The sequence below is a fragment of the Rhinolophus sinicus genome, chromosome 2 (genome assembly GCF_057876585.1).
Source record: "Rhinolophus sinicus isolate RSI-liver-muscle chromosome 2, RSI-T2T, whole genome shotgun sequence".
Taxonomy (NCBI): Eukaryota; Metazoa; Chordata; class Mammalia; order Chiroptera; family Rhinolophidae; genus Rhinolophus; species Rhinolophus sinicus.
This window is the reverse complement of record NC_142502.1, coordinates 116,787,032-116,799,278: the sequence shown is the minus strand read 5'-3', so window position 1 is coordinate 116,799,278 and position 12,247 is coordinate 116,787,032. Positions and strand designations below refer to the sequence as shown.

The following is a 12,247-nucleotide window of genomic DNA, read 5'->3' as shown; positions in this document are numbered from 1 at the left end:
CACGCTGCTTTCTACAAGGCAAACATCTCTTCCTAAGACACCAGGTCCCATGGAGGTCGTGGGATCGTTCCCTGCCAGTACTGTAGGGAAGGCCTGGTATGTAACTCCTGCCTCCAGCCCCTCGTCGCTCATCTATGGCTTTGTGGACAGCGCCCAGCCTGGGGCTCAGAGGCCCACTCCTGGCTTTGCTGTGAAGAATCCTTGCAACCTTGGAGAAGTTATCTCCAGGGCCCTTTCCAGTATTCTAGAATTCTGCAGATAGCCCAAACTATCAAATGGACTTCGCTTTTTAAACTTCATTGTCCATACTAGGCTATGAAAACAAACAACATAGAAGAACCACAAGGGGACCAAGGGACCCTTTTTGATGCTCATAGCCAACTTTTGTCACTACACTGTTTTTCTTAGCACATTAGGTGAAACATTATAGATTTAGTCAACTTAAATTAGTCGCATAAGAACAGTTACAGTTTCACTACAAATTCATGCTGTACTTCTAAACACCCACTTGTAAATTTTCTAAGTCAGACAATCAAAGGCAAAATCATGCCAGCTTCCTCACACACGGCCGCCACAGGATGGCCTTCTTGGGGGTAAGGCAAGACAGGAGTCCCCAGCCTTACAAACTTACAAAGAGCTGCCCTCAGGTGGCTTCCCCAACACTGACAACCTGGGGACAACCTGGGGAGTTCACAGAATGTGAGTTCAGTGGTGAGTTCTGAAGAGGAAGAACAGCAGCTTGGAGGGGCTGAGCGGGGGACCATGTTCTAGAGAAAAGAGGACTTGAGTGAACACAGGTGATGGACCAAAAAACACCCAGCCCGCCCGACACTGGCTAAGGCCCCCACTTAGATTCCGGCCCAACACGGGTCAAGCAGGAGCCCTGCAGATGCCACCTGCCCTCCCGTCCAGAGAGCAGTGAGCGCCGGGAGGGAGAGGGGGCGCCATAAACAGGTGCCAGTGCTGGCCTAACAGCAATCCAGGGGCTCAGCTGCAAGCATCGCGGCACACGCCTGCCCCAGGGGACAGACCCAAACTGTAATAGAGAAAAGGAACATCCTAGACATATGGATAGGGTCTGAAAAAGAAAGAATGCCATATGGGAAAACACAGTCAGAAACATGGTAAGAAGATTTTACTTTAATTCCTAGGCATTTTGAATTCATGTTTCTCTATTCTGAAACAGAAGGCTCCCGCTTGAGTGACTCTTTCGTTAAGAAAGGGTGTTTTCTACGCTCTTTAGAAACTTGGAGTTTGATTATTTTAATAAGAAACAACCAAGATGCTAGCTGCTGGGAAATACCTTATCTGATGTCCGTGGCCTTCCTCAGGACACGAGGGGGTACCATGCGGCCCAGTGGACAGAGTGATTTGGTTCCACGCAGCCACATATAACTGCACACCTGCTCCCTTTGTTTTCTAAGGGTACAGACCCCTCCTCATTTCCCACAGTCTCTCCTGGCTTTTCTCCCATTAGCATTCCTTTTAACAATCTGTCTCTATTTTCTAATTATCTTCCCACTAATCTGTTGTTGTTTTACATTTTTAGTTCTAAATACTTGGAAGCTTATGATATACAAATGCAAATCCAAGTTTATCTTAGGTGGCTAGCATCACGATTACTGTCGAGATTTCCATATTATGTGGGCAATGCATCGGGCAGGTCGTTTCTACTGTAAATAGTCTCACAAGAAGGAATTCGGAAGAATTCAAATTACGATATATGATACGTAATTCACGTTCATACAAAGGCAGATTATATAACAGAGAATGAAAAGGTAAACCTGAAATGTTAAATGCAACTCAAGGACCCAGGGTTCCTGTCTTAACTTGGTGAAGAGACAATAATTTGTTGTTGAAGTTGTAAGTTTAAAATCACGCTAAGGTATCTTAATCTTCTTCTCGTGTGTTACATACAAAATTTTCACAGAGAATTGCTTGGTTTGGGATGTGTGTTTTTTTAAATGAAGAACCGGTCACTTAAGGAGTGACTCAGTTTAGGAAGTTTGTTTAAGTGACATGTAGGGAGATTAACAGTAATTTTCTGTTCCTGAGGAACATTCAACCCAGGGATACAAACTACTTCTTAGACAAATGCACCATAAAGAATCAGCATCTCCTCTGACATGGTTTATAGAACACACATAACACCGTGAAGTATATGCAAGCTCACTTGGCTAAGTCTCCTCTCCAGCATGTGTGGGACCAGACAGCTGTAGGAAGAGCCAGATATTTTCTGAACGAACTGTCCCATGACAGCTAGTTCTGATAACAGCAAGAAGTCACCTATGCAACGTGATTTCAATTATGTATGTGTGCAAATACTGAGCAAACACACAAATGATTAGCGACACAGTGAGTATTTCTGGGTGATGAGATCACAGGTGATTTATTTTTTTTATTCTCTCTCTCTCTCTCTCTCTCTCTCTCTCTCTCTCTCTCTAAAATAAGTATGCCTGTCTGAAATGAATAGTTGTATGAAACCCAGGCATTTCAGAGATAACGATTCTGAGGAGTGGCTGTGTGCAGAAATCTGTGTCACACAAAGAAACCCTAAATGGCAGAGACGGCTGAAATATTGTGTATGCGGCAGCCACAGGACATGGTTGCTGCTGACAAAAATGCTGCCAAAACAAAAATCAATTTACAAAAAAGGAGATATGTTCCTGGGACATTCAGCTTCTGAGTCATTTTAATTAATGGCACCTGCTCACCTCAACATGAAGGAACCAGGCAAAGTTATTAATAAGTGACTCCCTCGGGGCCAGGGAACAAACAATGCTCACTGAAGGGACTGGTCCCCTAGCGTTCGAAGGACTACAGCAAGGATGGCAGAAAACGGAAACAGCTGGGCCAGGAGAAATCAGGGCGTGACTGAATTCCCAGATATCAATGCCCCCCCATCTGAATCCCCAATTCCTGAAGCTGAACAACAGTAAAAGAAGCTGAGGTCGGGCCAACCTGGTTTGCATTTCAATCCCATCACTTCCTGTGTGTGTTCTTGGGCACATCGCTCAACTTCCGAAGTCTCAATTTTTTTCACGTGAAAAATGAGGATATTATGATGTCCCTCTTAGGGCTATTGTGAAGATTAAACACAAATACACGCAGGCACCTAGCACAGTATCTGGCACAAATCAGGAACTTAGAGGGAAATCATTATTACTGTCCACTCTGGAAAAATGTATATAAACTCAATTTGGGCATCTCGGTTTGAATTTTCCCGCTCCATTAGCTTTTGTTTGGCTTTACGTGTGGGGTGACACGCTTTTCTTCAGGGAATGTCGGCTGGGGAGCCTGTGGAGGCCTGAGCACCGGCTGTCACAGGGCCTGCTGTGGACCTTCCTGCCAGGGACGGGCTGTGGTGACAGCTCTCTAAAGTGGACTGAAGGCCTGGACCAGTCCTCAAGACACACACAGACTGAAAGCTTGGCTGAGCTAGGCAACAAGCTGCTTAGAAATGTCTCTACGGTGGGCCCTGGAGAAAGGGATTCATACAGAAGTCCAAAAACTAACATTTATTTAAAAACAGGAAGTACATTATGACAAAAATCTGAATTTGGTGTCACCTGAAGTTGAGATGCATGCCTGAAGCACCCCACTGAACATTCTCACTGAGCTGTGCTTGAACACAAACAGGTGTTGTCCTCACGGCCGTTTCTCCTTCTGCTTCCCTAATGCCTTCCATCACTCTGCTGGTCATTTGTTCCAGCTCAAAACCTTTGAGTTATTTGTGACTAGGACTTCTAACTGTCCCATACTCAGTCAGCACAGATCCTGGGGTTTTCCTTCAAAATTCCTCTCCTCCTCTCTGTCATCCTCCATTCGCAGTGCTGAGCTCAGGATGTATGACATCACCCCTGGGTCACTCTGAGGTCTCGTCCCCAGCCTCCTGCTGACAGGCTGGCCCTCTCTAGTCCCTTCCTGACGACCAGATCAGGACACCCACTGTACACCCCGACGGTCACCTCTTCTGTACATCACGTTGGGTATCTTTGGGGGTTCCTTGCTCAAATGCCATCAGGTCTAGTGTTCAGGGCTTTCACAGTGTACTGCATGCACCCCAATCACTCAGCCTCCTTTCCAATCGGCTGGCTCACTGAACACACTTGTGGCTTCCAGCCTGTGTCTTCACTTATTCTCCCTCACTCAGTTGGGCTCGCCTCCTCTCACAAGTCTCAACACAGCCCAGAACATTCTTTACATGAATGACTTCATTCCATTCTCAACAATTTCATGAGACAAGTCATGAGACTTATCCCATTTTACAGATGATGCAGTTGAAGCAGAGTTCAATAGCCTGCCCAAAGCCACTCACCTAGTATGTGGCAAAGTCTGGATTGCAGTGTGGGAGGGCTGAGGGTCCAGAGTCCCCTTCCTACCCACTATGCTGTGCTGCTTCCTGGAGGACAGGACAGAGGCCTGAATTGTATAATCCAGCCCATTTCCGAGGGGGCAGGCAGGGACAGTGCCACCACATTTGTGCCGTGTCATTTCCCCAGTTATATCACAAGCTTCAGAAACTCGGGGACTAAACCTTATCTTCTCCTTCTATCCTGCCAGATGAAATAATGTCTGGCCAGACTCCCACTTCTGCTCCGAAAGTACCCTATTACACCATGCTGATCCCCACATAATGTTTGCATCCCTATTTCAGAGTCTTTAGCTATTGCTTTCAAAGGTCACTCAGCAGGGAGTGGCGTGGCTCAGAGGGGGTTTCCAAGAGACAGAGTGAGGAAGGGACAACTCAAACTCAGACCTGGCTCCCACAGTCTCAGGCTGTGGCAGTCATCCCCCACATTTCATTCATAATGAACCACGTGCCCTAGTTCAGACCTGCTGAGGACATTTGCAGTCACAGCAAAGATCCACAAGCCTGCAGCGTCTAAATGGAAAATCCCCCCAGAGCCTGCATAACTGCGGAGGCTGTGAGCCCAGGAGATCATTTCTGACCACCGCTCTCTCTGTCTCCATTAAACAAAAAAGCGTATATTGAACTGGCTCGCAACAGTCTGGGCTGCTCCAGCAAGAAACAGGGATTTCCCCACGTGCATGCTAGTGATAAGGAGAGAACCTGCTGGGTAATGATAGAAAGTTCTGAGTTCAGTACTGGGGGGAAATCATTCAGATGACGAATGAGTTGGACACATTTATACCCGCTGTTATTCTCATGTTTTAGGTCCAATCTCAGCAGGTACTCAGTGATACTGTCTGATCTCTGAAAACGGCTTATGCCAAGTTTAAGGCACTGTAACACTGTAAATATTCAGACAGAGCCTGGAAGCCCAACTTACATCTCTTTTGCTACGAGCCAACTTTCCAGCCTGGGGTGGCCTCCAAACCACTCTTATGTCTGTCTGTTTGTTTCAATGTACAGAAACGTTTCAAGAACAGCACAAGAATGTTATTCTCCCTGATCCATTTGAGAGTAAGCTACCAAACTGATCTCCTCTCACCTCAATATTTTGTGTGCATTTCCACAAACAAGGATGTTCTCCTCTACAATACAACCATGAAACCACCACCAAAATCAGGAAATTAACACTGACACATTACCACCATCAAACTCAGACCCCAATCAAGTTTTGCTAATAAGTTTTTCATCTATAAAATAAAGAACTTGGTCTCACTAAAATTTTCTCTAATGTTCTAAGTGCCTGACTCTGTGACAGTCTTACCAAATGCCCACCCACTAAATCCTAACACTCACTTGGTACAGAAAAAGACTCAAGTTTGAGTTGAGGTGCCATACCTATGACTGGTAGTGTGTTCTTGGGGAAGTCACTTAGCCACTCCAACATCAATCCTGATATGGATAAGCTTCTAAGACCCTTGTGAATTTCGGCAATAAGAACCAACCCCTCCTGGTCCAAAAGCATTAGCTCAAACCAGTGCAAGGGCTATTTTACAGCTAGTCAGCATTGAGGAGTCCCTTTCTGTAGCCCCTTGCTGCTGCTTGCAGGTCAGACTTGGAATCACAGAACTGGGGACCCAGTGCCAGTGGGCAGGTTTCTAACTGGCCTTAGGTATGGTCACATTGCGACAAATGCTCAAGTAGCAAATGCGGGGGGGGCGGGGGGGGAGCAGGTCATTTCTGGCTCCTCCAGAAGCCTAGGGAAGTGGTTAGTAATGGACACGTGCATCTCAGAACAGAGTCTCCTGGGGAGCTTACTAATAGGTTATAAAAGGAACTGTATAGTTTTGTGTAACCCTAGTCAGCACCTGGACTTAGCCACTGAGAAGAGTTAACCTTTGGGGCTTTAGTGGGTTCCAGCTGCTGTGATGATGGGGTAAGAAACCGTCCTTCAGCAACCTGAAGGAAAATCTTTGAAAAATATACCTTCCTGGGAGCAGTTACCCCATCTCAAAAGATTTAGCACAGTGCTTCAAAACAGCTAACCTTCCTGATTTTATAAGTCAGGCTGCACTGTGCAGGCCAGACGGCAGCCCCAGAACGCTCCTCACCGCTGAGCTGGAGAGCCGTGCAGGCTGAGCTCTTCAGAGTATCAACTGGGCTCTGCCAGCAGAAGCCGTTCTTAACAATTGCTCCTTGTTATCTGTGGAAAAGTTCTCTTTGACTATTCATGATCATAAGTTGAATATGAGAGGAGAGCCAGTATATAAATGTTTTGCCCATGTGCAAATAAGAGCTCATATTGTTGTATTCAATTATGACTTATTAAAGGAAAGGAAAGAATGTTAATCTTTTGGTAACAGAGAGATCTTTTTGTCAAGGTACTGCTTTCTAGAAGTCACTCTAACCAAGTACAACATGTGATTAAATTCCCTACCAAGTTCAACACAGCAAATGAGTATAAAAAAGCAGGACAGAACACTATGGAGTTACACCTATCTGCAATTAGAGATGTGCACACACGTTTATAGCACTGTGGTTTGCCGGGTACTCCCGCGCTGTTTTATCCCAAACCAGGCATCTACCAGGGAAATCTTACATTGGAATTAGGAATTGGGTGGATTTCCATAGCAGTACAAATTACAAATGTGGATGATACCATGAGCAGCTATTAAGTCAGCGTACGCAGTGTAGTTTTCAATCCTGATATGCGGTAGAGATAATTTCTACTGGCTGCACAAATGATCTACAACCATATTGTAATTCTGACAGTGCGCTGGTGTCAATAACATAAACAGGAAGCCAGGAACACTTTAGTTCCAATTTTTTTAGCGCTAGAGACCCCTGGGGGACAGGAGGGGTTACAGAACATTTTCTCACCTTCCTTCTTGATAAGGAAGTCTGCTGTAGAGACATAAGTCTCTCCACCACCCCACTGTGGGGACTGTCAGGGGTGCCCCCTTTCTCTTTGATACTGCTCAAGAGGACAATGGAAAACTCATGCGGAAGTAACAAGGTCTCTCTTTGTCCAACAAAAGCAGGGCTTTGGGGGAGCAGCATAGACACATCAAAACAAAAAGACCTACCACAAAGGGGGGTATGTCTCTCCAGTGATGGAAATACTGACCCCCCAAGAGCCCTTAGACTATGAATATCAACTGCTGCTAATAGATATGGATGTTCAAAACACAATTTTACTTGTATTTTTACAATATAAAATGCTCAGTACAATCGTTTCCAAGGCAATGTGTGCCTGAATGGAGACAAGCCTGGAGGAGAACTGTCACTTGACAAAAGAGCACACTTCACTCAGCGCAGCTCTTGAGGGCAAATGACAGCCAAGGGGAGAAAGTAAAGAAAAGCAAACTTTGATTCTATTTAAGGAAGAGCTTTCTAACAATCTGTGTTCTCCAAAAATGGAACTGGCTGACTTGGAAGTAGACGTGTTCCAGCAGAGCCCGGCGGCCATCTATCAGGGGCGGGGCAGCGGGCTCAGCACCCAGCGTGAGCACAGGCTGCTACAGTGAGTGTCCTCAGCCTCTGAGGACCCGCAGTACCGGGTACGCTGACCCGATCCCAGCTCTGATCACAGCTCGTGAAAAAACTAAACGTAGGCGAAAGACGTGGTTAATATAGTTTCAAATTGAGGCTGTGCCTTCTCTCCTTCTAAAAACTGAAGGAAAAAAATGACAAACTATTGAAAGAAATTTCTAGATAATTCAGAGAACTTGCTTTGCCTTATTTTACTGCCCAGCAATTCATTCAATCTCTGGGTATTTCATTCTTTACCAGGATTTTGAGGCTGTATTTTAAAAACTGGATAAGAAAGAAGACAAAACAAGTCAACAATCTTTAGCATTTCCAAGAAAGGGGACTTTGGTGGGTGAGAGGCTGAAATTGGACAAAATAAATAAAATTAGGCTCAGGGCACTCTTTAAAGTATTGATCTACTGAGGCTACCCCATTTCTTTTACCACAGTTATCTAAGAGTTATAAAAACAGGACAACAATATTTCTTTCAAGTTACTTGCTTGGAAAAAAGATAAAGTGGTGTCAGTTTAGTAAAAGAATCAGACTGCTTATGAAAAATGGAATTTCTACATCAGGCTCAGAATCTTTGATAGCTGGTGAGCTGGTGTGATTCATATGCAGGCCTGTGTCTCATTTCTCTTGCCAAATCATGGGCACAATCTAAGCCCTAAGCCAAAAACACTACCCAACAAAAGAAAGTTTTAAGTGGTTTTGAAGAGAGAGTTAGTAGACTTTTTAAGATTGCATAAAATGAAAGACATATATTTTGTAACACTCACTACATTAGGTGTATAATTTTTTTTTCTGTTTTCCACCTGTTACCCTCCCCTCTAAATGAAAAAAATAATCCCTTTGTTAGAGATAAAAGAAAAAACTCAAGTAAATGTAACATGGGTGATAATATTGACCTATTTCAGTAGCAAACTCTTAAGTGATAACCAGCATAACCAACCCACATAAGGAGGCAACGATAACTTTTTAAAACGGTAGCTCAGTTCAGCCATTCTTCAGAAGGGCCTTCACAGTTATTTTCTCACGTGATCTGAAGCAGTAACTACTACAAGTAAGTCTGCTATGCATACAAAATACAAAGGTAAGACTGGCCACCATTAACTTCCGGTGATTCAAGGTGGCCTTTCCCATGTCCAGATACTGGAGAAGAGAAAGAGGCATCTAGAAAGAAAGCTGGACGATGAGCCAGCTGAGCTGAGCTCCCCGCAGTCCTCGTTTGAGTGACCCTGGATGGCTTCTGACATCACACTGGTGCTCGCCCAGTTGCCAACTTAGCTAACATTGTCCAGACCTGTCGTATGAAATTCACCCGGGGTTCAAAGGTTTTCTCGCTATCCCCTTCTTTGTGCATACAAACCCAGTGGACGGGATTTGTAAGAGAGAAACAATTTGATGGAATGGTCTAGGCAGAGCTGTTGACATTTTTAGAGGTGGTAGTTCCATTTCAGGATCGTCTAGAATGTTGATGCCAGGAGACAGAAACACGTGCAAGGGTCCAAAAATACAGACGCGCCGGCTTACATAAAGCACCAAACGCCAAATCCTCCAGGAAATGACAAACGTATTTATCCATCTTGATCTATTAATTTTCAGACATTAAGGAAAAATACAACTAGGAAGATGTCAACATTTAAAGCAGACTTCTTTCTTTTTTTTTTAAACACCAACTAAAAAGATGAACACTGTCTCCTCAAAAAGCACCAAGTTTCCTCGCTCTCCATAACGGGAAAGAGTTCAGCTAGAACCTGGGTCCTCAAGCCGCGAACACTCACCTAGTGTGTCCTTCAGGTTCTTCACCAGGGAGCCCTTCTTCAGGCTGTTCTTCCTCTCCACGTAGTTAGATGGCACGTAGCCCGTCCTGTTGGCCGCGTTTCTCACCCGCCACCACGTCTTGGAGTCGTCCAGCAGCCACAGGCGCTCATTTTTCTTGATGTCAAGCTCCTGGTCCTGTTGGGCAGTGTAGTCCCACTTTGCTATAACAATAACTTCTTCTGTCATCTTTCATGGAGTCCTTCTGCCAGCAAAACATTTGGAGATGCTCATTAGAGAACCAACCAAACACTATATCGTCTGCATCAACTTGAAACATTATGCAACTGACAGCTATTATTACAACTTGGCAACTGGTTTTCTCCTGGGTCTTGAAACACTCAACCTTAACGTGACCTTCTTTCAGTAAGCTTTAGCATTTTGTTTAGAAACAGTAACCTTATGAAATAAATCTTAATTTTGTATACTGGGAATTCTGCATGCTCTGCCAAAAACAAACTTTCAAAAAATTCTAAACAACACTATCATAATTAAATGTGTTCATTTGATGAAGCAACACCAGTTCCTTATAGCTGATATGTTTACACCCTTTTTCTCAGGATATGCTGAATTTTATGAACATATTTAATGAACACAACACTTCCAAACTCTTCCTATAAATTAAAATGAAAATAAATGCAATGTGGTATCCTGGATTGGATCCTGAAACAGAAAGAGAAAATGAGCGGAAACACTGGTGAAATCTAAATAAAGTCTAGTTAATGGTAACACACTGATGTTAACCTCTTAGTTCTGACAAACATGACATGGCGACGTAAGATGTTAATACTGGGAGAACCTGAGTGAAGGGCACACAGGAATGGTTCGTCCTATCTTTGTGACTTCTATAAATATAAAATTATTCTTGAAATCTGCACAGCAGCTTCATTCATAATTGTCAAAATTTGGAGGCAATCAAGAGGGCTTTTAGTAGATGAATGGATAAATAAACTGTGATACATCCAGATAACGGAATTTTACTCAGCAATACAAAGAAATGAGCTATGGAGCCATAAAAAGGCATGGAGGAACCTTAACTGCATATCACTAAGTGAAAGAAGCCAGTCTGAAAAGGCTGCACACGGTCGGATTCCCACAAAGGCACTCTCTTTGATCAAACTTTCGTCAGGCTCCTGTGAATCCTCTTCCATACCAGGCATTGATTTTTTGTATTTCCATATCCGTCTTTACATTACTCAATTTTTAACAAGAATCCTGTTAAGTTGGTTTAGCCAGAATCGTCCTCTCAGCCAGGTGATGTGTGATCACATTGGCCTGCCTTCGGGAAGAATCCTCTTAGGTCAGTTTAGCCAGAACACATCCCTTTACCTCTGATGCTGCCTCTTAGCAATTTTCCGTTCACCTACCCCCATCCTTTTCCTTGGCTATAAATACCTCCTCTTCCTTCAGTTGAGCCCAATCTCCTCCCCTACTGCCAAAGTCCCGTGTAGCAGTCCCCCTGAATAGTCTGCCTAACCCGTTCTTTAACAAGTGCCATGACGAATGTTTTCTTGAACAATTCCAACTATACGACATTCTAGAAAAGGCAAAACTATGGAGCCAGTGAAAAGATCTGTGGTTCCCAGGGGCGAGGGGGGCAAAGGAGGAGGGAGGACTGAGTAGGCAGAGCACAGAGGGCCCTTAGGGCAGTGACATGCTCTGTATGACGCTTTCATCCTGGATACATGCCATTTTACATTTGTCAAGACCCATAAAATGCGGGAACACCAAGTGAACCATAATATACAATTATTCCAAAATAAAAAGTTTATTAATATCAACAAATACAGCATAGTATATATCTAGAGAAGTCAATTCTGGAAGTAATAAATAGCAAAGGTATATCCGAATGACTAAAATAAATATAATTATCAACTGTTTCAGCAGCTCCATAATTCTTAGGTAAATATGGGCCAGTCTTTTTTCAGCAGAAACATTTAATATTCAATCCTTCCACTGACTAGAAGTTTCCTCCAAACTAGGAAGAAAGGAATCACAGAAAGACTACTGACTAAAACCCCTCTCTTCTCTGACAAAAGGGGTCTCACTTTTTTATAGGGATGATTCGGGATTACAGAGGCGACCTATGTACATTGATTCCATGGAGGCATAAATACAATTTTTAAAAAACATGAAATTTTCTACTGGATGCTACAGAAATGTATAAATAATGCATGTTCTTCTTTTTTCATGAATTAACTTTACAATTTAGAGATAACAAACCTTTTGGGAAGGAGGATATGTTTAACAAACCTTAGATATAATGTATATAACAACGAATAGGATAGAATTTACACAAAGCTCATTTCCTAACGGCAGACAATTTTGTTATCTACTTTCAGAAAATCTCAAGTCCATACCATGTATCTCTCTATTCTGACCGACCTTCCAATCAGGTTAGATTTTGAAAGTCATAAAGGACTTTGTTACTGTTTTAAATAATGAAAGCAGTGATGGGAATGGGACTCAGAGACCATCCCATTTGAATCCCAGGTTTGTTTCTTAATTACACAATTTTCAAAAGAGTTTTTAACAAGAACA

The 12,247-nt window shown here is 43.5% G+C and overlaps 1 protein-coding gene across 5 annotated transcripts in view; it reads right to left on the bottom strand.

Annotated features, from left to right (window-relative positions):
* Positions 1–12,247, bottom strand: part of NCK2 (NCK adaptor protein 2) — a 139,270-nt gene that overhangs the window by 29,471 nt on the left and 97,552 nt on the right. For 4 of the 5 annotated variants that reach the window (XM_074332486.2, XM_074332485.2, XM_074332484.2 and 1 more), the window contains one exon: positions 9,670–9,911. In XM_074332486.2, coding sequence (XP_074188587.1) covers positions 9,670–9,895 — 226 coding nt within the window. In that variant the 5' untranslated portion in view covers positions 9,896–9,911. The remainder of the gene's footprint in view (positions 1–9,669; positions 9,912–12,247) is intronic. The other variant, XM_074332487.2, reaches the window with a different exon arrangement.